Below are 27,506 nucleotides of genomic sequence, written 5' to 3'. Positions count from 1 at the left end.
CCTGATTTAGTTAAATGATGTTTTATTCCTTTCTTACAAATAGGTACATATGTCAAAATTACAGATAAAGACAAACGATTCATAGCTAGTTCAGGCCAGTAATGCGTTTATGACGAACGCCATTAGTCCGTAGGTACACTGGCATTCAAAAGTGCATGGAGATGTTTTAACCGTAATATTAAGGCATTACGGTCGGCATCTATCCATGCACTTTTGAACGCCACTGTAAGTACCTACCTACATACAAACTGTTGTTGATGATATCCTCATCCACAAGACAAGAACCACCTCTAAAGTAGGATTAGTAGGAAGCCTAATAAGTAACTGGGTACAAACTTTACCTACAAAGGGTGCGGCGGTAAGGCGACTAATGACACTATTAAATAGACCGCTGTTGTGATAGTCACTTAGGCGTGTACAAGACTTACAAAAGGCGCTTAGATTAGACTTCAAGCTATAATTTGGGTATAAGGTACCTTCCTAATGCCTTCAAAATAATTACTTGTTGTCAAATGTGTTTCTATTTGTACCTAAATCTATTAGTATGACAGAAACTTTTGGATCAATGTCTTATTTGATACTAATACAGCTATCTATACCTGTATCCTAACTAGGTATATACTAGTATTAGGCAGTCAAAATAATATAACATTAAAATAAAAAAAATATCGAATGCACAAAAAAGCTCCTATATAACCGTTCGTTAAAATCGTTTCTTAAATTAATAACGTAGTTAATAACCTATAAGTCCTTACAAAAAGCGGAAAATTAATCCTATTATTAAACTCAGATAATGAATTCGTCAGTTGTTTATGTTGCAGTCAAAAATGTGAACTGGTCAAAAGAACTTTTAACCGACAAAAACAGGCAAAACTGCTTTTGACTGAGCATGTTGGTCAAAAGTAGTTTTACCTGAAAATCATACCTATTTCTGGCAGCAGTTTCGTTTTTAGGGCGTAGCAAAAAAAAATAACCCTAACCTACCTATCTCTGGGAACAGTTTCGTTTTTAGGGCGTAGCAAAAAAAAAAACCCTAACCTACCTATTTCTGCGAGTACTTTTGACTGATAGTAACAGTCACAATTACTAACCAATGATTTTCAGGTAAAATTACTTTTGACCAACATGCTCAATTGCTCAGTCAAAAGCAGTTTTGCCGGTTTTTGTCAGTTAAAAGTTCTTTTGACGAGTTCACACTTTTGACTGCGACATTTATATATGCATTATGCATCAGTTGTAGAACTTGTAGACTTGTAGGTCAACGCATTATTAGCGTGAGAAACATGTAAATCATGTAACAACATGCGAACATTGTTTTGGGGGTCAAAGTTATATAGTTCCGATAATATGAGTAAAGCACGGCGGAACTGTTCATGACCTTATTATCTCTACCAGGGGCGTGAATTATGTATGTACATTTTCGTTTAGGTACTTACCTATTGAAAGTAAATATCAAACCCTATCGAAAGGAATATTCCATACCACAATTACTCATTGCAACTTCTGCACGTCTCCAAAGAGACATTATGGAGATATTACTTAACATTATTTTGCTGTCATAAATAAAGTCCGTTGACATGTTTGTATAAAGATAATGGTTTGTAGAATAATGCAGTGCTCTACTGCTCATCCTTCCTGTTTCTAGCAGTCAGAAACTTGCTCTACATTGTCTAATAAAGTTAGTAAATAAATAGGTATTTACGTTCAGTAGAGATGAAACGCAGGTCCAGCTTAGTTAATTTTGTTTTGTATGTGAGTTAGTTTTGTTTAGTTAGAAATTTAAACTTTATTGCACATGCACAATTTAACAAAAAAGTACAAAATGGCTGTCTTTCCGCCTTAAGGCATTCTGTAACAGTTGGGCTAAATAAACAGTTAATTTGGATTAGGGTTGTAAAGTGTGGAGATGACAGTGTATAGATACACAAGTTGAGACTAATACTTAGGTGAATGAGGTAAACTGCAAAATATATGGTAGCTGATACAAATTAGGCATGTAATTACATAATGTTTACCCACGTATCCAGCTCGTTAGTCCTTTTGAGCCACCGGGAAACGGGAGAACCAGTGGTAGATAAATATAGGCGTCCTAAGTACTAACCTAATACGTACTTAATATAGGCACGTATTTAACCGGTCAACTAATTAATCGAATTTGAGTAACTAGTTTAAAAAATGGAAATGGGTACTAAAATTAATAGATTGGCAACAAAAACAGAGCCTTAAAATATATCAATATGAGACAACATTTTAATGCCGTTACAGCGTTTGTTTATTTTTAGGCAAGTACCAAATATTTATTTGGCAACTGAATTATTATATTGGAGACCATTTATGAAGCACATTTTAAACAGAAAACGGCTTTCTATTAATTCAAAAATGAAGTTCTTTTAAAATATTTTGTTTGGTCACTACACGGTCAACCTAACACGCTCCTCCTCGCTTCGCTCGTCGTCGCACCTATCTTTTGACTCTTGCGGAACACCGTGATAACTATTGAAATTAGTAATTAAAAATTTAAAGGACTAACGGTATAATGGCCATGAGGTGTTTCATGATTAGGAATTTCGTCTATAAATACTGGTAACCATTGGTAAATCAATTTCTGGTGTTTTGTGGATTAGGAAATTTGTCAATTTAAAGTATGTACAGTCACCTGCAATAATATGTTACACAACGAAGGCCGCAAAAATATCTCACACGATCTTATTTGTAGAACCATAAGAGCGCGTCACATATTTTTGCGGCCTTCGAAGAGTAATATATTATTGCAGGCGACTGTACTAGGTGTGCATATTATGTTTAAATTATTTAAAAATGGAGCATTTAAAGCTTATGTATAAGTATAGGTATCTTAGGTATTCTGTATATGTACATATATAAACAACCAAATTTTATGATCGCTTTACAATATTAGTTGCCAACTTATTATTTTAGACGCCAGCCTATCAATTCAAGTTCCCTACAAGTTTTTTGGATGGCTTGATTTTGCTGCCAGTTTTTTAATAATATGATGCTTAAATTTGAGGCTAATATAAATTTATTGGCGCTAAAATATTAATGCACAGCCAATTTATATTAATATATGCCCAGTGAAAGTTCCTGTTTAGTATTTTAGTTGCCCGGTTAATAATAAGCCCTTAATATATAAACTTAAAGAATAAATGCAGCCGGTTTTGGACTAAAGAATAGGCCATTGTGTTGTTGTGATAGTCCAAGGTTAATAGTCTAATTAGGAATCACCATATACACTTGATAGTCATATTTTTTCTTGTTCGCGCGCTGCATTTAAAACTTAACCTGGCCTATATGCAGCAGCAAACAATTTATTTCGCAATTTAGTATCACTAAAACGTAGAAGCAACTCTATTGCTCAAAAATTAAGGCATAATTAGGTATTATGCCTTAATTTTTGGGCGTTTTTAAAAAACGAACAGTGTTGTGATACTCTCTATCTATAAGATCGCTACGATTTTTCGAAAATTGCTGACTGAACCCACTGCAACTTAACATGCGGCAGCGGAACGTCCAAGTACAGTAGGTACCTACTTCCAAAAATCTCGAAATCTCTACCAGCTTTACAATATTAGTTGCCAACTTATTATTTTAGACGCCAGCCTATCAATTCAAGTTCCCTACAAGTTTTTTGGATGGCTTGATTTTGCTGCCAGTTTTTTAATAATATGATGCTTAAATTTGAGGCTAATATAAATTTATTGGCGCTAAAATATTAATGCACAGCCAATTTATATTAATATATGCCCAGTGAAAGTTCCTGTTTAGTATTTTAGTTGCCCGGTTAATAATAAGCCCTTAATATATAAACTTAAAGAATAAATGCAGCCGGTTTTGGACTAAAGAATAGGCCATTGTGTTGTTGTGATAGTCCAAGGTTAATAGTCTAATTAGGAATCACCATATACACTTGATAGTCATATTTTTTCTTGTTCGCGCGCTGCATTTAAAACAGAACCTGGCCTATATGCAGCAGCAAACAATTTATTTCGCAATTTAGTATCACTAAAACGTAGAAGCAACTCTATTGCTCAAAAATTAAGGCATAATTAGGTATTATGCCTTAATTTTTGGGCGTTTTTAAAAAACGAACAGTGTTGCGATACTCTCTATCTATAAGATCGCTACGATTTTTCGAAAATTGCTGACTGAACCCACTGCAACTTAACATGCGGCAGCGGAACGTCCAAGTACAGTAGGTACCTACTTCCAAAAATCTCGAAATACGAAAGGTAAATTATGATTCAAGGAAAAAATTGTAGTGGATTAAGTTCTGATCCTAGAAGGCACTCATGATTGAAGCACCTTTGTGACTGCTTGACTTCTAAGTAGCACTCGTGGAATCTTCCGTAGCGTTGTTAATGAAATAAATCCAACCCTCGATAGAAGTGGAACCAAAATAACAATGAAAATTCATAATTTAGTATCACTAAGCGCGCCTTAGGTCTTTTTGTTGACCTCGTTTCTCGTAAATTACAAACAAAGCGCCTTTTAATTATAACCGATGCGTTTACTTGTTACAGATGGATGTTCTACGACTTACCTTCATGTGCGGAGTCTTGTGCGGTGTTCTTGCAGCGCCTGCGAGCAAAGCCCAGGTGGAGGACAATGCTGTGCCAGCATCTGAGGTCGGAGTCGATGACAGAACTGCGACCGACTTGAAGACTGCAGCCAGCAGTACTTGTAAGAAAAAAATACTTAAAAACAATATTTACTTAGACAATCAAAAGGATATGGCGCACGAAAGTCGTCCAAATCTTAAGTTGTGAAAAATAATATGGTTGCAAATTTAACAGCAAACGTCCCAACCAGGCTCTCTCAATTTTTGCTGAGTGACTAAAGATGCGTGTGGTCTGGCGTCATAGGTACCTACACGATTCATTAGATTTCTTTCAGTGAGCATGTTAGGCCCCCATATAGGGTCATTGCGTCAGTTTACCGTCCAGTGCCTGTTTCCGTCCACCTGGCGTAGTTGCTACAGAATTGCGTAGAATTTGAATATATATATTCAAGAAATGCGTAAATTTGGATATATACCTGTATATTCAATAACACCCCTCTCTTTGCGTCGGGGATAAAAAATTAGATCGACTTTGCGACACATTTTTATTGAGTTTCTTCCTTAGATTCACTCATTTTGGCAAACAGAAAAACAAAAGAAAAATGGCGGCAAACAGTTTTTAATGGTACTTCTATGGTACTTCCTATCAAAACCAGCCAGATACAAACAGTACAACCAAAGAGTTTTTACTACTTACATCTGTTCACCTATAAAATACGAAAAACTTTTTCCCCGACCTAATAATGATTTTTAGGGTTCCGTACCCAGCAAAGGGTAAGAATGGAACCATAACTCGAAAAACGGCAAAAAAATCACGTTTGTCGTATGGGAACCCCACTTAAATATTTATTTTATTCTGTTTTGAGTATTTGTTATAGCGACAACAGAAATACACCTGTGAAAATTTCAACTGCCTATAGTTCGTTTTTTTTTAGCATTACAAATAAGGTAAACAATCTTGATGTGTCTTTTAATTGAAAAACACATTTTAAAAATAAGTTACGGCATATAGTATATTATGTAACAATTATGAATCTAATACGATCATTTATATTCTTCTGCCTTCATAAGTAATAGTTACTGATTTTTAAAACGCGTTTTTCAATTAAAAGACATGTCAAGATCGCTTACCTTCTTTCAAGTTCTTTCTAATGCTAAAAAAAACGAACTATAATAGCTATCACGGTTCGTGAGATACAGCCTGGTGACAGACAGACGGACAGCGGAGTCTTAATAATAGAATTCTCTTTGGTAATAGGGTCCCTTTGGGTACGGAACCATAAAAAACTATAGGTCGGTGTCTTTTACCTACTTGCATGTCATTTTCATTTTTGCGGTCTCTGATCAAACTACTGAATGCTGAAACCTTAGTAGTCGGCGGCAAAGTACCTCACGTAAATTGCATACAAGTTCTTCGGCGCGATTCGGGAAATAAATTCGAGATTCACTAGATATGAAATAGTAAAGATATGTGACGTTCCACGGCAAAAGATACCTTATGGCGGCTGGCGCTTACATCGCATAGCGCCGCAATAATATTACTGCGGCGCCATAAAAAAAAGGTACCTTTTGTCGTGGAACGTCACATATCTTTACTATTTCATATCTAGTGAATCTCTAATTCATTTCCCGAATCGCGCCGCTTGTTAAGTCTTAGCCTCACTTTCCTCACTTTATAACTCTGTCTTGAATACTTGCTTCGGTCATGTCAATAAGAACTTTTCCAGTCTGAATTTATAACATAACATTTGTTAGCATTTGAATAACTAACTAATATGGCTCGGCGATCCAAAGAGGGTCTTGGCCTCCGAAACGAGAGCACGCCGCTTTTCCCGATCCTGCGCCGTTTCCTGCCAATTATCGGCTTGAAGCTGACGCAGATCCGCTGAGTGATTCCACACTGTGAGTGTGGAAGCGGTAGCATTTTAATACTTACAATAATTTGTTTTTCTTTTATTATTATTATTATTTGAACTACATCTCTTTTTGCAGATAACCATGCATTCTCAGACCTCGGCTACTCGGGCGGTTACGGCGGTTATGCCGGTTCCGGTGCCGGAGTAACCGGGTACGGACTGCTCGACAACTACAACTACCAGGGCCTTGGCGGCGGCTACAGCAACTCGCTGGGGTACAACGGCTACAAAGGTTACCAGGGCTACCAGGGTTACGGGGGCTACCAAGGAGCAGGCCTCGGCGGTTATAACAGAGGTTATAGTGGCTACGACAGCAGCCTCGGAGGTTACAGTGGCCAGGGAGGCTACAGCGGCTACGGCGGTTATGGCGGCTATGGCGGAAACGGCGGACTCAACTCCTATTACGGATACAATAGCCCATACAACCAAGGGGCGTACCATTTAGGTTACGGATACTACAACAGGAAACCTGGCTACGGAAATATCTACAGTAATGGAGTCACACCTAGCCTCGTTACCGGCTACAGGGGCTACACTAGATAATCACTCTTAGCAATTGTAAGATCACCAAAGTATTATCATCCAAAGCTATTGTAAATGTACTTATTTAATGTGTAATAAATTAATTAGATGAATAAAAACTATTCTATTTTTGAAACTTTATTAAATACTAACAATGTGACATACATGTAAGCTTAGTCAATATGTTATTTCAGTAATGAATTCATTAAAATATTCTACTACTGACTCAAGTCCAACGCACACAGAAAAAAAGTTAGTCAGAACCAGACGCACTAGTTTGTTTCTTCATTGACTTGAGCGCTCTTTCGCGTAATTTCTTCTCAAGGTCCTCATTGTTGACCTTTCCTTCCTCTTCCTCCTCTTCTGCCTCGTCGCTATCGGAGGAGTCATCCTTCTTTTTGGATGATTTCTTATGCTTTTTATGTTTCTTGTGTTTTTTCGAGTGCTTCTTGTGTTTCTTATTTCTCTTTTTCTTCGGCTCGTCGCTATCCGAATCAGATTCGGATTCCGAAACCTTCTTTCTTGCCTTTTTCTTTGATACTTGGTCACTATCTGAGGAAGATTCCTCTTTTTCGCGCTTCCTTCCTTTCTTTTCATCTTCGCGAGATTTAGGCTTCGCCTCTTCAACATGCTTAGATTTCGATTGTTTTTCGTCAGATTTCTTTGATTTCGCCTCGGGCGATGGCGCCTTTTCTTTGGGCGGTTCTACTTTCTTACTGCGTCGAACGTCTTTATCCGGAGAGCTAGATGAATCGCGCTTGGGAGCTTTCTTTTTAGATTTACCGTCACTGTCAGAGGAGTCACCGTGAGAATCTTCTGAATTATCTGCTTTCTTAGGTTTCTGCTTGCTATCAACTTTCTCAGGTCTTGAGCGCTCTGTACTATCCTTGCGTTTTTTACTAGATTTTTTGTCGGCGTCAGAGTCGTCTGGAATGGTTTTCTGTTTTGACTTGGTGCTCTTATGCTTTACGTCTTCCTCAGAACTGGACTCAGAACTCGATGACCGAGCTCTCTTCTTTCTAGATTTCTTGGCTAACTTCTTCTTAGCATTTTTCTTGCTCTTCTTTTTACGATCATCCTCTGAATCGCTGGAGGACGACTCTTCAGAATCGCTGTCACTGGAAGAACTCTCCTTTTTGGATTTCTTAGACCTCTTAGCGCTAGTGGCTTTCTCCTTCCGCTTGAGCTTGGCCTTGCTCTTGGATTTCGCCACTTCTTCACTGCTTTCACTTTCTGATTCTGATTGGTTGGTTTTTCTTTTGCTTTTCTTTGTATCTTGGGGCTTTGCCTCCTCTTCGGCATGTTCTTTGTTCGACACGTCATCGCCGGATCGTTCGGATTTTTTGGTAGTCTCCATTTCATGTTTCCTTAGGAAAGGTGACGGTGTCCTTGAGAGACTCCTAGAATACTCACGCAAGGTGGGTATGGGAATGAAGTCTTCTCTGTCTTCTTCATCTGAAGAGCGAGCTGCCTTAACCTGAGAGTCATTTTGCGACGCAGATTTATCATTGGCAACAGAAGATTCTCTACTGGAACTTGATATAACTCTCTCTTTAGAGCGTTCACGCGGAATAGAAACACGTTCTGAAGATTTTTTCATCAGCTTCTCTGAAAGATTTTCTGAAACAATACGAAAAAAAAACATTTTTAATGAACATTCCTATTATGTATAATTTATGACCAATCAGGCAATCACCATACAATAACAAAAGCCATTATTTTATACCTTTTCTCGGAATGGAAACGGATTTCTCCAAGCGCTCCTTGATCAAGTCGCTGGACCTTCGTTCACGCGACTTCCTGTCCCTAGATCTTCTATCCTTCAGCATACGATCTCTGGATTTCTTCTCTCTGGAAGAACAAGACCACCGGTTGTAATTTTGCATATAATTTTAGACTTGATATCTATTATCTATCACAAATCACCTTCACATCACGTACAGTTTGAGGTGGCTGGTAAGAAGTTACATATTGTGGTAAGTTGCAGACTGATTGAAAGCTTGATTGCATAAAGCTGATTTGTATTATTTATAGTACTTAAGTAAAAATGAAATTCCTAAAATTCAGCTACTAGAAAATCACCGCGTAACCTCTTTACCGTCTGAGATATGTGATAGACATATAGAACTCATACGAATGAACGCCAACAAAATGATTAATGTAGCGTCATCATCATTATCTTCTTTGCATCATCAATTCATCATATGATATCGGTATAGAGTTTTATATCGTAAATATGAGACATTTACATAGATGCGTAGGTTCCGAAGCATTAAGTAGCCTGGGGTCCGTTCGGCTCGGAATCGGCACAGGCACTAGTTGTATTACCTGGATCTCTCCCTGGACGAGCGTCTCGGCGAGCGGCGGTCCCTGGAGCGGCGCTCGCGCTCGCGCTCGCGCGACGCGCGCCCCGAGCGGCGGCGGGAGCGCGAGCGGCGCCGCGACCGAGAGCGCCGCCGGTCGCGGTCGCGAGACCTACTTCAAAAGATACCTTCAAAAACCATCCGCGTCACAAATGCGTATTTCACAAGCGAAAACCCCTGCCCGCTTTCTGATTAATAATATCTATTATTATCCAGGCGATGTTTTAAGGCGTGATTTGCAATTTGGCGGTTACTATTTAGTGTACCCGCTGATCAGGTTTACTTCAGAAAGATGAGTTGTGTTTTACATGCCACGTATCGTGAACCCTGTCGGAATGCACAATGCACGATGGTTGATATTGGGTGGTAGCGTCATTGGCGATCAAAGGATTTTAAGCATCCAGAAACAAGGTCAAATATTTTTTTTGAGTGCGTAGATATTTAACTATTGAGCTGTAAAATTTTCAGCTAGAGTAACAGAGATCAGCAATGTAAAATTACTAACGATGGCAACACGCAAAATTACTATGGAATAAATTTCAACATATTGGGATATATTACACAAAATATTAGTATTATGAAATGAAAGACCAATAAATCATGCAAGAAAAAAGATAACATAAAAGCTGGTAGCTGTGAAGTTTATAATATTCGAATTTGTATTAGCCAGATCTCGACTGGTGCTTTTTATGACTTCTTTAGTACGTGTATTACAAAAGGTCACCGCCGCCCTAAAACTACCGCAGTGTTTGCGTCAAAAATTATACAAAACAAATGAGAAAAGCGCAAATAAATGCCTGTAAAAACATGTTACCTGTCCCTTGAACGTCGTCGAGAGCGTGAGCGCGAACGCCGGCGTCGTTCAAGCGATCGGCGACGTTCTCGTGACCTTTAAAAGCAGAATCTCTTTTATTCTTGGAACAAATTTTGATTTAAAACTTTTTTTATATAATAATATAAAAAATACATTTCAGTCAAGGCAACTTATCGGTCCGAGCCGCCAGGCGTTCGCCCGGTATAAGTCTAGAAAACAGTAGGTACAGTAGCGGAAAAAAATCTATCATATTGTGATTTTTCTGTAAAATATATCAAAATAGATGAAACCAGGGACTGAATTTGTTGATAACTAATCAAAAAAGGTTGTATTTATTTATTCTAGGCCCAATATATGCTAACAGGCCGGTACATATTTCAAAAATCTATTTGAATTCGTATTTCTGGAACAAGACGTCCGTCACTTGTAGTATATAAGTCGATAAAAAACAGAATATCGTGTTAATTCGTAACAATATTTGTTAGAATTATCAGTTCCGTCATGGGGAGACCTCGTGGAAATAAAAACTTATCAGTAGCTATAAAAGAAGCAATTGTAATGGGGTACAAAAATGGCTTAACGCAATCGACGCTGGTTAAGCAATTTCAACTTCATCAGTCGACTATATCGAAGGTTTTAAAACGCGAAAAGCTTCACGAATGTGTAAAAAAGCCCAACAAACCTGGTCGCCCAAGCTGCACATCACATTTGGTTGACCGCAACATTTTGAGATTAGCCAGAGACAATCCACGATTCAGGGCGATCGACATTATGCGAGAAATATCGGCTGGAGATTCAGTTTCTGTGACCGTACGTACTATATTTGACTGATTTTTACATTTTACATTTTACCTACTCTTTTCTATTTTATAGAAAGTCGTTTTATATTGTATTACTGTTATTTTATTGTTTTTAGATTATTATTATTGATATTTTTTGTTGTGACGATCTTTTTGTGAAATGCATTCTATTTTGACGTGTGAAATTTAATGTATATTTACAACAAGAAATAAATGAATCTAATCTAATCTAATCTATAAGAAATCGTCTGATTGATGGTGGACTTCGTGCTCGTCGCCCTGCTAAGAAACCACTTATTTCCAAGAAGAATCGAACAGCTAGAAAAAAATATGCGAAAGAACATCTTTCTTGGACTGCCGAAATGTGGGAAAAGGTAATTTGGAGCGACGAATCCAAGTTTTTACTGTTTGGAACAGATGGAATTACGTACGTACGACGCCCCGACAATGCTCGCTATGACCCCAAGTACCAGCTCCCTACAGTCAAGCACGGCGGCGGCTCCCTTATGGTATGGGGATGTTTCAGTGCAAGTGGCGTTGGTCCGTTACATCGAATAAACGGGATTATGACAAAGGAAGTATATGAAGAAATATTACAAGATGTTTTTCATCCCTGGGCACGCCAAAATTTCGGCAGGGCGTTTATATTTCAACAAGATAATCCCGAAACATTCATCGAATCTTGTTAAGCAGTGGTTCAAAAAACGTAGAGTGAGGAATTTGGAATGGCCCAGTCAAAGTCTGGACTTGAATCCGATAGAAAATCTATGGAAGGAGCTAGGACGTCGTGTGAGTGCAAGAAAAGCAAGAAATATCAATGAAAGATTTGAGCAATTAAAGGAAGAATGGGAACGCATTCCAAATTCTTTGCTCGCAAAGCTGATTGCATCACTGCCCCGAAGATGCCAAGCTGTTCTTGATGCAAAGGGTTTCAGTACCAAGTACTAATATATTTTGATTTTCAGTCAAGAATCTGTTATTTTTGTTGTTTTTTTTTTTTTGTTAATAAACCACTTCTACCTATACTTTGCGTTTTAGTTATTTTAGGTACTTTTAAATAAATTTGTGCAAAACGAGTGTCTTTTATGATATCATATGAATGTAATATATGATTATACTCTCCATTTAAAGAGCTTTCAGATGATAATAGTTAAGGTAGGTTTAGTCGATCACATATAGAAATATTTAATAAAAACACAAATATGATAGATTTTTTCCGCTACTGTATGTATACTAGAGTTACACATTCCGCTTTCCACTTCGAATGCTCGATATTTCCTTCTATTGCAATTAGTAACTTTACTAAAAGATTACTCTCGTCGTACGCGGAGGGGTGCGGAGGGGTGCGGCGGTGCGGGAGGTGCGGCCTCTGCCTGGCGGCTGTGGCAGTAAATTAAATAGCCGTGGGCTCTATTGATACTACAAGAATATTTGAAATTCAACGTGAAATTGAAAGCGCAAGAATAATACGTTCATACTAAGTTAACTTGACTAAAACTTGCCTCTCTCTCCTTTCTCTTTCGCGTCGTCGCCTCTCCCTCTCGCGCTCTCTTTCTCGCTCGCGTTCGCGTTCTCTGTCACGTCGGTCCACCGACAACCGGCGGCTGCTTCGGCGAGGATCTCTTGATTTGCTTCTATTGTAAAAACAAAGTCCTTAATTAACATTCATTACCATTAACTTTTAAAGTACTAATGAAAGAAATTTTTCATTATTGTCAAGGCGAGGGATGTACGCATTTTTTGACTTCAGTATTAATTTTAACGGACGAACATGGAGTCAGTTTTTATAATTTATTCAGAGTTTTGCGTCTGCGTCGATACTAATGTGCTACAGTATTTTTTCAATAGCAAATGAAGCTATCTTGCGGCATTGTCTATGTGGGTCGCACGCTTGTTTGCCACGGTTGAGGTATAAAAAAAAATTGTAGGACAGATTCTGTCCCAGCATCTCTTCTGAAGAGATGCTGGGACTCGACAGTAGCAGTAGAGAAGTTGTATTGCGGAAAAAATCACCCTGTCAGGAGTTACAAATAATAAAACATGGAATATAACTTATATAACTTAATATAAGCAATGCCTTACTAACCTCTCTCTGCGGGAGCTCCTTCTAGGACTAACGCTTGTTGAAGAGTCGCGGTTGGAACGGTACTGGCGCTTCTTGTGAGACGACCTCTTCTTAGCGCTGCCATCTAAAAAACGAAGTAAGTAACAATAAGTATTTCACTTCAACAGCTATAATATTAAAGGCTTTTTTTCTTAGAAATCAGGGTTTTAAGTCAAATTTATCATCTAATAAGGCAAAGCAATTCGAGGGACCTCTATGTTTGTTATTTACACATTTTTGGCTGGTTGAATAGATTTTTTATGCTCTGATTTAGAAAAATGTTCCCACTAGACTACTTGGACTAAATTTATTATTTCTATTTAACAAGTTATATATTACTTAAACAGGATATTAGCCTAATTTGAATATGATTGCATCTAGAACATAAAAGTCTAACCTAACGATAATGAACTATAAGATTATGCACTTACGCGACGAAGCAGAAGAAGAGCGTGACCTGGAAGAGCGACGTTTCTCTTCCTTCTTTTCCTCGGCCGCCTTATCAGCAGGTCTATGCAAAAATTATTCATCTACATAAAAAATATTCATTATAATATAATACAATTGCGCTGTGTAAGTCCTTACACGGTAATCGAAGAGATAAGTCATGAGAGAAATGATTATATTATTTCATTATAAACTTTTAAGTCAAATGGAATGTCGTTTTCATTTAGCGTCCACACTTATGGGCGCGGAGGTATAATGAAGAAAGCTAACAAAATCGACAAACCTAACAAAATGGCCCTGACTTCTATTTTCTTATAAATTGGCGCAATGTACGGGGATTCTGAGCCCAAAAGCGACGTGATAAGAACAACACATTGAATAATTATGATTTTTTGATGCATGGATAGAGAAAAACCCATTTAAACCAATCATATGACCAAGGGGAAGTGTCTTACTTGTCCGGCGAGGCGGACCGGGACTTGCGGCCGTCTCCCTCCGGCTTCACCTCCTGCACATCCTTGTCCTCCTTGATGGAGTCACTGGTGGAGTTGTGGTTCACCTCCTCCTTAGCTTCCTTATCTTCTTTCTTCTCAGGGGACTTGCCGTTTTCTGGTGGAACAAAATAAAAATGAGAAGTGTCAATTTTGTATACCAACTTTGTCAATTGCCTCCAACAGTGACGCTTTCTAAAGCTAGCATTTTTACTGCAAATATCCGCTTACACATCTTTGGTAGCTTGGTTAGTAGCCGGAGATTTTACTGCCTTTTATAATTACATAGAATTCAAATAAAAATCCCGAAAGTACAAAAGGATGGATAGGCTTGTGTTATAATATAACGGACCTGTGATAACCTGACCTGTTGATGTTAGAATAATGTCGCTTAATTTGCTAAAAGTTCCATTATATACCACTGGAAAATTATCATAAGAGTAATAAATAAGTAATAGTGCATAAATTAATCATTGTTGTCGATTATTATTAAACGTAATAACTAAACACTGATGTAAAATTGACAGTAATCATTGATCACAGGAGCTAGCATAAGAAGTTCACATCAACCTACATTACTATCTCTAACGCTAAATGAAGAAAGGTAACGAACCTTTAGGTTCCGGAATCTTGTCATCAGCATGCGACGTTTTCTCTCTTGTCGGGCTCTTGTCACGACTGCGCCTCCTCGACCGCTTCGGGCTGCCTCCGTTGCGATGCCTAAGAGATAAAAAAGACACCCTCCTTAAAGCTACATATAAAACATATAACATATTATAGAAACACCAAAAACAGTGCTTCTCATACAAAACGCCATTCAGCAGCCATGTTGGAACATGACAAATAAAAGTGTCGAGAGCAGGAGAAGGTGACCCTCGACGCAAAATGAGGGATGTTATTATGTTTGACACCAATGTCTGTGTCTATCATCTGTGGCATTGTAGCTCTCAAACGGATGGACCGATTTCGATTCGGCTTTTTCCTTGAGGTGGTTCTTAGCTATGTTAGATAAAAATCGATCCAGCAGTTTGAAGAGTATCAGCTCTTTTCCGAAATGTACATCATTTTTGGCATAAAATGTTTTTTTTTGGCATAATGCGTAAAATTTGTAATTTAATAGTTATGCAAAATACTGTCCTCGCTTTGACTGTGATAGCAGATAGCACTACAATGGCACTACACAACCCTGTAACATTATGCGATAACAAGTTTTCAACGTTTGATGATCCAGGTCAGGTCCGATAAATCGGATAGTCAGCGCCATCATCTTTAGATGTACATTTATAGTGTATTTACCAATAACTCGTTATTTATTTAATCACAATAATAAAAAACACAATCATTAAAAATACTTAAGAGTAGAGGTGTGCGCCGATGTCAAAATCATCGGCGGCGGCGTCCGATGATTTTTTGACCGGCGGCGGCGGCGTGATCGGCGTGAAATCGGCGTGGCATAATTTTTGATACTGCATGAGAACGTGGCTGTAGAAACTCTGTATTAAAGCCTTCTGAGTATTTACCAGGCTATCCAAAACATATTATGTGTGTTTTCTAAATTATTGCCGAAAATTATATCCTATCATGACACTTGGCAACCATTTATTACCAATACCAACCTAACGGTTACCAACGGTATGTTTAAATGTTAAAATAAAAAGGATACTTTAAAACGCTACATTTTAGGCAGTCTTTTTACTTACTTTGTAAGTGGAATACAAATAAAACACAAAAAGTCTTTATAAGTTAGGTCTTAAATATATTGACTTTTCCCAGCCGCTGTCGCCTCGCCTAGGATTTGTTACGAAATAATGATGAACTACATACTTACTTTACATTTGTCTGAACTAAAGTTTAACAGAAATGTAATGTTAGATTAAAGATGTCATCGTTTTCAAAAGAAAACGTCTCTGGCAGGTAGATTCGCTGAACAGAATGTCTTTGAAGTGTCCCGTTTTATGGAATACTAAGGTCTACTTTGTTTTCTCTACTGCTAGCTTAGTGATGATAGTTGGTGATTTAAGTTCCTATAAGTCGAAACAGCCTGGAAGAGCTACTGGTCCATGAAGGCGCTGATGAAGGGTAGCCTTCCATTGTCACTGAAGCGAAAACTCGTCGACATGTGTATCCTGCCCGTCCTAACCTACGGTGCTCCAACATGGTCACTCACAGAGAGTCAGAAGGCCAAATTGAAGATTTGCCAACGGGCTATTGAGCGCAGCATTTTAGGTGTAAAGAGGACTGATCGTATCCGGAACACCACGCTGCGCGCAAAAACCCGTATTGGTGACGTCGGCGAGAAGACTGCTAGGCTCAAATGGGACTGGGCGTCTGCCGCATGCATCCAGACAGATGGGGTAATGTAGCTACCAAGTGGATGCCAGAAGGAGAGCGCGGACGCGGCAGGCCCAGACGGAGATGGCGGGACGACCTAGACACCTTTCTCAGTAACTGGCCAGAGCAGGCGCTATGTCGGGGTCGTGAAAGACAAGGGGAGAGGCCTTTGCCCAGCAGTGGGACACCTTAATAGGCTAGCAAAAAAAAATTGCTTATTGCGAAGCTTTAAACTGATTTTTATTATTTTGGTTGAAATATATATCGTTAAGTAAAAGAAGCTGATAATCACGTGTGTAATTTTAAATGAAATTGTATATCATATTTATTTGTCACATAATATACAATTTCATTTACGTTCTACAAAAAAGCTGTGCGAAAAAATATCAAATAATAACCTGAGATCCAGAAACTACATCTTGTTTAAATTAACACTAAATCGTTATCACAGCTAACACCGCAACGACAAAAATGATGCTAATTTGGTTCACCGGCAAATAATAAGCGAAAAAGCATAAGGATCTTTAAATTATACCTCTGACACTATCTATTCACTACGCAACATGGAATAAGACACGATAGGTATCAAAATTTCCCACGCCGGTTATACGCCGGTCAAATTTATCGGCGGCGGCGGCGTGGAAAAATCGTCGGCGGCGGCGGCGCGGCGGCGCGGCGCACATGTCTATTAAGAACTAAGAAATAATTTAGCATTCTAGAGGAGAATAATAAATATTTATCAATCTACTCTGTATATGGTAATAGTTATGTTAAAACTTACTTCCTGTCATTAGATCGGTCTCTGGACCTGGACCTCGAGCGGCGCCGGTCACGCGACCGCCGGCGCTCCCGCTCCCGAGAGCGCGACCGCGAGCGGCGACGATCCTTATCTTTGTCCTTGTCCTTCTGCTGCTCCTCCTAATAACATATATGTTATAATAAATACTTGGATTTTGGTCTAAACTTTTTAAGTGAGATAAAGTCAAGGCATTGGATGACCTAAGTAAACATTTAGGTTATACAGTACAGTCTCACTAATCTGGCACTAATGCTAACACAAGAGAGCCGGATTACTGGAAAATTCGGTTTACTGGAAGTTAGAGCAAATCTGCATATTATTGATGTGTGGTAGAAATACATTTATCTAAAATACCAAATTTTAAAAAAATCTATTATCTGGAACTTACCCATTTATAAAGATATCGAAGGGCAAAGATGTTAGGGCACATAGTAAATTAGGACATGGAATGTTCAATTTTGTATCTCAATTTTAGTGCCGGATTACTGGGTATACCCGACCATCGAAGTGCCAGATTATCGAGATTTAACTGTATAAGCATATAAACCACATACCATTCTCTTTTTAATCTCTTCTTTCTTCTGCTGCGTAAAGGACTCAGGTATCCCGTTCTCGCTGGCCTGCGCGCTCAGCAGCAGCTCCCACAGCTCGCCCATGAACAGACGCGCATTCTTCCCGTTCAGGAAACCCGTCAGGTTTATCTGCATCTTTTTAGGACAAGGGAACTAGGGAGCCGGAACGGATCGGGAAAGAAAAAAACATACAGTTAGTGACAGCTCCTACAGTCCAATCGCAAACATCCTAACGTGACGTTACTGAAGTACTTTTGTTTACTTTGTTGCAGTTTGTGAGAAAAATCAAAATAATAAAAACAAAATTTATAAAAGTCGTTAAGAGCGCCACGCGGATCTTATAGCAAACTATGCGATGTGGCATTGAAATGACTCTGGTAGGGAAGTGTATGCAGTGTACATTATGTGAACTGTCAAATGATTATGTTGCGGCGGCGAGCGGCAGTGCAGCGGTGCTGGCGGCGGGCGGCGCGGCGCAGCAGCGGCAGCGGCGCTGGAGCGGCGACTGGCGGCTGCCGATGTCTTCTTTCTTCAGCTCTTGCATCTGTAAGGGTGTTGCGAACACAACCACATTATGCTGAACGCAAAGCCTAAACGGGACTTCCTTACCCCGAGTCAGATCGAGCTCTTAACGACTTTCACTTTGAAACTTCTCAAATTATGAAGGGAATCACATTGCATATTCTCTTATACTGAGTTAGCATTGTTAAGTATTTAATTTCCCCGTAAATACCGATTTAGAACGCTAAGTGGCCTCCGAAAGCGGCGGCGAGCGGCGGCACGGCGGCGGCGGGCGGCGGCGCAGGCACTGACAGCGCTAACCGTCGGGGACCATAGAAATATCCATACGCAATCAATATACATATGACACCATACTTCGATTGCAGTTTCTTTGAAAATCAAGGCATGGTTCTATTCTTAATAAATAGTCATAAAGCCCGAGAAAAGAAACTGCAATGATTACACTTTGTTACAAATATTGTATGGAAAGTAAGAAAATATTAGCCACCTTTTCCTCCAGCTGGTTGTTGACGTAATCGATGACCACGTCGTCTTCCATCTTGAGGATTTCGGTGATCTTCTGTGTGATCCATGGCTTCAACACGTCCAGTTTCACCTTGGACATGTCCACCTGAACATGAGAAAATGAGTTTATAATAATGAATATTTAAGTAGAGGTGTCACACTTTCTCACCCAAGCAAGTAAAACAATTGATACCCATGCAAATTTTTGCTTGTAAGAGACCAGCTTGAATTTCTAGAGTAATTTTATGGGATAACATGAACCAGTACAGACTGCAACATCATTTCAATTACTTCAAATCAAATAATTTACTCAGTGGATATGTACTACAACTAACCTAAGGGCCGATTTAGACGGCGCGCGAACTCGTATGCGATTTTAGTTTCATTGACGACTATTGGTTACATCCAATTCAGCCGACCAATCAAATACCGCAATGTAATGAAACTCGCATGCTCTCGTTCTCGCACCGTCTAAATGAGCCTTAACCTAAAGAAGAGATGCTTGATTGAACTAATTATATTAAATTATGGCTTGACCCCCTTATTCATAAACGCGCTACAAACCTCAATTAGCTAATAATTGTAGGTCCTTATCTGTCATTTTGACTTATGCATTTGTAAAGCCGCGTCTCGATATCGCGCGGCAAACCATCGAACATTGGCTGCCGCGGCTCCGTCTAGTTAAATTGTGAAGGAAATGTTTTTTTAAAAGAAACAGTGTGATGGGACCATCCAAGAACTCCAGATTTGATGGACACCCCAGCGTTTTTCATAGTTTTGATGTACAGAAGTTTGAAATGTAAGTTTCAGTTATTTAATTTTTGGAATAAATGATTGAATACCTTTAAGTTTTTTTTGTAAAGCATGGTCACCCTAGCGAAACCCACAACGTTTGACGTTGACGCTATTGAGCGCACTAACAATTTGCCTTCAGCTCGCGCGGCCGCCGCGCGATATCGAGACACGCCTTAAGAAAGGGATTAAACATAATATAACTAAATCAGCCCGTAACGTTTTATGAATAAGGGGTTAGTCAGTGACAGTCAAATAGACTTTAGTTGCCATTGTTTAAACATATTTTTCTGTATGAAGCTCGTCTCAGCTGATTTAGCTGCTGAATTTTGACACAGTACCTGAGGAAAGTAGCAAAATTAAGTCATTTGTAAGGTTACCTGTTGGGTCAAACAATCACCAAACTTCATCTGCTTCATCAGCTTCTTCTCCTTGTCGCTGAAGCGCGTGTCCTGCTCGGTACTCGTTCCCTACAACAAAAGACCATTGGACCAATCAAGCAAAAATGTTTACGCTCAATTATATCAATCAGATTTTAGGAGGCCAAGTATAGTGATATTTAAATACTGATAAAGTTATTTTACCCTTAGAGGCCCACATAACAGAAAAATTATAAATTGGAAAAATGCTGTAAAACTTGTTACATGAAGAATAAAGCTATAATACTAAAAGGTTATTATAGTATAAACAACATTATTTGCGGTATTTGACGTCTGTCACTCACAACAGCAATACTACGTAAAATGTCTTGCACATCGAAATCATAAAGGAAAACAACTGCACTGCGAACGTTTACGTTCTACATCTTTTTTTTTTAATTTTAGGGTTGGCCGGACACCACCGTTATGAATCGGTAGTCGTCTAAGTAAATCAATATGAATTTTTCATTTTTCTTTTAATAAAAATAAGGATAAGGTGGATAATTAACTGTAAATATGGATATATTTATCTTCACCTAATAGACAACACATTTGACACAGAAATTACATAAATAAAATAAAATAGATCCCCAGTTAGTTTAGATTTTGACGATGGGTGCCACCTACTCGGTCGGTGTATTAAATGCATTTACCTCGCGGGAAAACCATATGATTCTAGCTTTATTTAAATCTCAAATAAAAATTCATTATACGTCACAATTCGATACTTCAGTCTACGTGCCATCCAATCGTAATCGCTTGCTGTGACAATCAATTTGCATTAGTTACATCTCTATATACGTCAGTCATAATGTGTCAAATACCGCAAATAATGTTGTTTATACTATAATGAGTTCCTGTAAGTACGGCTTTTGAAACTTTAAATAGAGCATTGTATGGTCACATAAAAAGGCCTTCTGACTAGGTAGGAAATTTGGCACTACAATTTTCCATCCCAGGTTGAAGATCCAGGGGTAGACCCAGAACAAGATGGAACAATGTAGTGCTAAAGGACATGAGTGCAAGTTATCGGAGGATAATGTTGAGGACAAAAAACAAACCAATTCTTCCAAGCCGGCTGGTCACCGAGGAAGAATACGACCAAAACCCTCCAAAGGATACAACAAAAAATTATCAACAAAAAACATCTACAACAGCTACCGCCACTACCACTACATCCGGAAAACTCTACATTTTAACTTACAACGTCAGAACACTCGCAACTTACGAACGCTTAATAGAATTAAATGAATCCCTGTCAAATATTAAATACGACATAATCGGACTGGCTGAAACGAGGCGTATGGGAAATAAAATAGAAGAGTACGACAACTTTATATTATGCCACACGGGACAAACGGCTGGCTTGTATGGTATAGGCTTCTTAGTTAAAAAATGCTACAAACATAACATAGAAAGCTACATTGGCCTTACAGAAAGAGTCGGAATCTTAAACCTGACGTTTGAACAAACTCGTCTATCAATCATCCAAGTCTATGCCCCTACGGAAAAAGCAAATCAAGGCGAAATCGACAATTTCTATCGAACACTCAATAAAGCGATTGAAATATCATATAAAGATTTCATACTGATGGGAGACTGGAATGCCAAAATAGGAAAACCAAAAAACGAAGAATATCTAGTCATGAAATCAAACGGCTACGGCGATAGAAATGAGAGGGGACAGAGATTGATAGATTTTGCTTCAGAAAATAAATTATCAATTTTAAATACATTTTATAAGAAAAAATTAAAAAACAGATGGACATGGATATCCCCTAATAAAAAATATAAAAACGAAATCGATCTCTTTCTATCAAACCGCCCCCACATGTTTCAAAACATAGAAGTACTAACTATAAACTACCCTTCGGACCACAGGCCAGTCAGAGCAACGCTCACACTTACACAATCAAAGAAAAGTAGAACAAAATATACTAACCATCAGAAAAAAATACTAACAAGCGAAGATGATATTTCGAAATTCAATGATTGTTTAAGTAAGATAATGAACACGGAGTTCAACAAATCAGTCCAATATTACTACGACAATATCATCAAAGCCATAACCAGAAGCCTGCACACGATTCAAAACGAAAACAAAGATCAAAAACCTCACAAAATTCTGTCAGAGCGCACACTACAGCTAATGGAGAGACGAAAGGAACTCCAGAGAATAAAAAACAAATCCAGAGCAATGAAAAATGAGATCTCTGCCCTTTACAAGCTTATAAGTAAGTACATACAGAAGGATTACACAAATCACAGGTACAACACTATTGAAAAACACATAAACGAAACGGGAGGCACAAGGAAAGCCTACAAAGAGCTGAGAACGAACAAAACATGGATAGAAGGACTGAAACAGGGCGAAAATATACTCAACAACCGTAACGACGTCATCACCGTAGCAACGCACTTCTATAAGAAACTATACTGCACTAGAGAATTGATCTCAGATGAAAGCGGAGACCCATGTCCAACCCAAGACGACAACAATTCGGCTGCCCTAAGCAGAAAACAAGTAACTCGAAAATTTTCAAAAACGGTTTTTTTGGATTTTCGGAATCTACAATTTCAGGCGCATCTTTCACCAAAAAAATAATTGTAAAATAATGTGTAGTTTTCAAAATATTCATGTTTTTAAAATCTGAGTATCTTTTTTTGAGCTTGAATTCTACGCTAAATTCAAGTATATGTCCCATTTCTACGCTAAAGACAAGTAACTAAACAGAGATACTTGTAATTCATATAGATGACCGAGATACTTGAGTTTAGCGTAGATGTTCGTAACTGCGATTTAGTTTATTACAATGTTAAAACAAGTATCTCCTAACACAATCTGCGATTTAGGTTAGAAATTAGTTACATAGTTATAAACAAAAGGTACCTTGTTTAAAGACATACATAGAAAACAAATTTGCTTAGCAATATTCCTGTCAAAGGTGAAAAATCTGTGAAATTTAAGTTTAAAGAAAACGCGTTTAAAACAATTAAAATGATCTGTATTGTCTACACTGTAGACTCTACAGTAATGAAAACAGAACACTAGAATACGCCAAAGAAAGAGGAAATCATAATTATGCCGTATCCGTGCCAAAGGTTTTGGAAAAAATTAGAAACAAACAACAACTGACTGTATTCAATTGACCAAAAGGGAAATATTTAATCCAGGAATAATGCCAAAATTTGAATTTTTATAAAGACACTTATTATGTGGTAAAGTGAATCATCTGAGGTCAATCTCGAGAAGTCTATTAGTAGAGTTCGACCAAGAAAAGTCTGCAGAGATGTTGAAAGCACACCAGTGCCAGTGTTATTTATATGTCATAATTTCATAGAAGTTTGACGTTTAAAATAACACCTGCACTGGTGTGCTCTCAACATCTATGCAGACTTTTCTTGGTCTAACTCTACTAATAGACTTCTCGAGATTGACCTTGTGCTGTCAAAATCTCTGCAGACTTTTCTTGGTTTAACTCTAGCCACTAAAGAGATCCACCAATTACTTACCATATTAATAGGTGTATATCAGCAAAATTTCAGATCGATATGGTTTTATAAGGAAAAGGTAAAACTGACTTGAAGGATTTAATTAGATTTTTACTTTGTTACAAGTAAAATTAAATAGTAAATAAAGTAACTATGTACCTAAGTATGTATTTATCTATACACGTATGTATATATCGTCGCCTAGTACTCATAGTACAAACTTTGCTAATTTGGGGCTAGGTCAACCAGTGTAAGATTGTCCCCAAATATTGATTTTTATGAACTCACCAGCTCTCACCATTCCATGCACCTGCCTCATTCCTATCAAACACGTCTGTCAAATAGGACTATAAAAAATGCAAGTCGGACTCGCCCACCGAGCGTTCCTTACAAATTTAGTTATTGTTTTTATTTTTATTTTTTACAAATTTATAATTTTCGGATTATTCCCTGTACTTATAATGTAATACAATATTACTTGGCAAATTTCATAGTTCTAGGGCAACGAGACTTCTCGTTGACCTAGCTACCTACTACCCACCTACTAAGGTACCCTTTAAATTTTGAATCCCTTGAGAATGTCGAAATATACTTACGTATTTTGGCATAAACCGCCGTATCTTTTTTTACGTTAATGTAGATGTTTGATTTTTTTCCACAACTTTAAGGGAATGTAGACCTGAGTATATGGTTTTAATTTCAACTCGATACCTCCACGCGTTTCCGAGATAAAGGATCTTGACAGACAAATGGACGGAGGACGGACGGACAACAAAGTGATCCTATAAGGGTTCCGTTCTTTCCTTATGAAGTATGGAACCCTAAAAAAGAAAAGTTCGGAAGCAGGATCCTGTAGTTACCACCCATCCACGAAGACAGAGGGTTTGTTGAAGGAATGGGACATCGTATTTATCACAAAATAATCTCTGAAAATAAATAAAATCGATGAAATAAGTACCAATAACCATGTGTCAGAAGGTACGAGGATGGCAACATCAATCACTAATTTAAAAAAGTCTATTTTTCAATAGAAAAGAACTTTAAAATATATAAAAAAAAATTTCAAGTGTTTTATTATCTAACAGGGATTTTGAAGTCGATAAACCTGAAAGAAATAAAAATCAGTTTTCGGTAGCTTATGTTATTAGCTTTCATTTGGTACCATTTCCTTCAGAATTGCATGAAAATTGGAAAAGTTATTGAGCGGAGAGCCAAATATGTTTAGTATTTAAGAAGCTAAAGTGCTTGCTATTTCCAAGCTAAACACGAGATACTTGAATTTGTGTAGAATGGTTCTGAGATTTTCGGGCAGTAAACTACACAGAAAACATTTTATGCCCGTACAAAGTTTAATATACAAGAATAACAAAAAATAAAGTCTGCATAAGCTTAATCGCCTTTAACATAATGGTATAAACAGATGTTACATTTTAGACCAAATACGTAACAATTCTGACAAATTACGTTTTTTTGCTCTCCTCAAAAATTTGTCAAAACTGGGTTACTTGTTTTCTGCTTAGGGCAGCCGAATTCACCTGTACCTCAGATTACAAAAACGGAAGTATCAAATGCAATAAAAGCTCTAAAGGCGGATAAAAGCCCAGGCTCAGACGGCATCACAAACGAAATACTGAAAACTGGATCAACAACTCTTACGGCCCACCTAACTGATCTGTTCAACCTCATTATTAAAACTGGAGAAACACCCACCCAATGGTCTCAATCTGACATTATTCTCATTTACAAAAAAGGCGACCCAAATGACATAGGGAATTACAGACCAATAAGCCTGCTACCTACAATCTACAAGCTCTTCTCTTCAATAATATACAAGAGATTAAACTCTACACTAGAGACGCATCAACCTATCGAACAAGCCGGATTTAGAAGAGGTTACTCAACTGTTGACCATATACATACAATCGATCTTGTCATAGAAAAATACCGAGAGAGAAATAGACCACTCTACATCGCATTTATTGATTACCAAAAAGCTTTCGATTGCGTATCACATGAAAGCATATGGAGAACTCTAAAAGCTCAAGAGGTAGAAAATCAATACATTTGTGTAATCAAGAGTATATACAAAAACAGCAGGAGTAGAGTAAAACTAGAGACACCTGGGCCTTGGTTTCCGGTCAGTAGAGGAGTAAGACAGGGTGACCCTCTATCACCACTGCTGTTTATAGCAACACTGGAATCGATTATCAGTCAGCTCAATTGGAAGGGTCGGGGTATTAAGATCAAAGAAGCCTATCTAAACCACCTAAGATTTGCAGATGACTTGGTACTCCTATCGGATACAGGACTAGATATTCAGTATATGATAGAGTCACTTAATGAAGCTAGTAAAAGAGTAGGCTTAGAAATGAACCTGTCAAAAACAATGTTGATGACTAACAGCACAAAGAGGACAATATACGCTGATAGTGAGTGTAGTGAGCCGCTCGAGTATACAGACAGATACATATACCTGGGTAGACAAATTAGCTTTGACCAAAATAGTAACTACCAAGAAGTGGAACGTAGAACACAGTTAACGTGGAACAAATACTGGGCACTAAAGGAGATATTCAAAAGCAGCTTGCCAACTAATATTAAAACTAAGGTACTAAACTCATGCCTTATACCGTGCTTAACGTATGCTTGCCAAACGTGGAAGTTCAACAAAAAAATAAAGGACAAAATTATTTCTTGCCAAAGGGGTATAGAGCGCAGTATGATGAATATTAAAAAAATACAAAAAATAAGACACACAAAAATAAGACATATCACGAAGGCAAAGGATGGATTGATACACGCTCAATCATTGAAATGGAAGTGGGCCGGACATGTGGCACGCATACAAGACCAAAGATGGACTAAAAGGGTGACTACATGGGCAGGTCCTCAAGGCAAAAGAAGGGAAGGAAGACCGGTAGATAGATGGGAAGACAAGCTGAAAAAAACAGCCGGCCCCAACTGGATTCAAGTAGCCCAATCTAGAGAGGACTGGCTATCTTTGGAGGAGGCCTTCACCTGCAGAGGGGTTCTTGCAGATTAAAATTGTATTAAAATTGTATCAAATAATACCAACATTTAAATAAAAAATAAATTTTAAATCACTAATAACTCTATTACTAACAAAATGAATTACTAACTTATTAGATTTAACTTTTTTTGTTTTTAAATTTTTGTAATCTGCAACGAAATAAAAGGCTTTTTATTTTTATTATATTTTATAATGTTGAGGACAGGGCGAAGTGGAGAAGGTTGAGGCAGAAAGCTGACCCCACCACCATGTGGAATAAATAGCTAGAGAGAGCATAGAGTGGTGATATTATTAATCAAGGTTCTGAAAGATGTTATAATGTTGATACATTTTTACAAGTGCTACTTCCGGAGAAAATAAATAACAGTGAGAATGTGAAGTGACAACTTCACACAAGTGAACCTTGTCCTATACTAAGCCTGTACAAGTACAAGCGATAAATGCATATAATAGATAGATGAATAAATACATAATTACAAAGTAATATAAAAATTGTAAAACGCCCTGTCCATAATTGGCGGGATTTGAGCCCCGGACTCCCAGCTCCACTTCCCCTACTACTAGGCTTGTAAATGCAAGAAAACCCTGGATTTTTACTAGGGCGGCTTCGTAATGAAGCCGGCGTCCGGCGTACAATTACACTTTCGTAGGTACAGGTTAAAAATTACCATAAACGAATATTACGAATCAATATACAAACAATGAGTAAGGAAGTGTATTAATTTTGTCGTTTAGAAAAGTAAATAATCTTACCGTATACATCAGCATAGCTTTCTTAATCAATCAATAAAATCAAAAAAGTGGCCAGGCCGAACAGCGTGAGGACGCTAGACACCAAGACCGATTTATTCTATCCTTAATCAGTTTATCACAATCCAACCAGTGTTGGAGGCGAAAGAGCTCACAAGCCTCACAGTTTACACATTTATATTGGCGTCATTTTCTAACCAGTCACAATAAAAATAAATGACTACGATCGCGTGCAAAGCCCACGAACGTTCGCCATTTTGG

The 27,506-nt window shown here is 38.1% G+C and overlaps 2 protein-coding genes and 1 long non-coding RNA gene across 3 annotated transcripts in view; 1 reads left to right on the top strand and 2 right to left on the bottom strand.

Moving 5' to 3' along the window:
• Positions 1–7,150, top strand: part of LOC134793761 (keratin-associated protein 19-2-like) — a 14,645-nt gene extending 7,495 nt beyond the window's left edge. The window contains exons 2-3 of the mRNA XM_063765434.1: positions 4,539–4,698; positions 6,569–7,150. Of these exons, the coding sequence (XP_063621504.1) occupies positions 4,539–4,698; positions 6,569–7,035 (627 nt within the window). The 3' untranslated portion in view covers positions 7,036–7,150. The remainder of the gene's footprint in view (positions 1–4,538; positions 4,699–6,568) is intronic.
• The window catches only part of LOC134793772 (uncharacterized), a 96,042-nt gene that overhangs the window by 37,914 nt on the left and 30,622 nt on the right, over positions 1–27,506 (bottom strand). The window lies entirely within an intron of this gene.
• LOC134793763 (serine/arginine repetitive matrix protein 1) lies at positions 7,137–27,506 on the bottom strand. Its single transcript, XM_063765436.1, has 14 exons — positions 27,249–27,506; positions 19,934–20,023; positions 18,745–18,867; positions 17,718–17,888; positions 17,146–17,282; positions 14,647–14,753; positions 13,998–14,151; positions 13,527–13,606; positions 13,078–13,180; positions 12,494–12,625; positions 10,192–10,266; positions 9,343–9,489; positions 8,741–8,865; positions 7,137–8,634 (listed from the first exon to the last, which is right to left on the bottom strand). Exons 1-14 carry the CDS (start codon positions 27,261–27,263, stop codon positions 7,268–7,270), a joined length of 2,826 nt encoding a protein of 941 aa, XP_063621506.1. The 5' UTR covers positions 27,264–27,506; the 3' UTR covers positions 7,137–7,267.

The sequence above is a fragment of the Cydia splendana genome, chromosome 9 (genome assembly GCF_910591565.1).
Source record: "Cydia splendana chromosome 9, ilCydSple1.2, whole genome shotgun sequence".
In the NCBI taxonomy this organism is placed as follows: Eukaryota; Metazoa; Arthropoda; class Insecta; order Lepidoptera; family Tortricidae; genus Cydia; species Cydia splendana.
Note: the sequence above shows the minus strand (reverse complement) of the source record. Positions and strands in the feature narration are given on the sequence as shown.

What these genes read in the sequence shown, in the direction of transcription:
- LOC134793763 (XM_063765436.1), bottom strand. An exon ending in CGACGACGTTCAAGGGACAG is followed by an intron (nt 9,490 to 10,191) that starts GTAACATGTTTT and finishes CTTTTGAAGTAG; the next exon opens with GTCTCGCGACCGCGACCGGC. An exon ending in TCGTCCAGGGAGAGATCCAG is followed by an intron (nt 8,866 to 9,342) that starts GTAATACAACTA and finishes TTGTTCTTCCAG; the next exon opens with AGAGAAGAAATCCAGAGATC.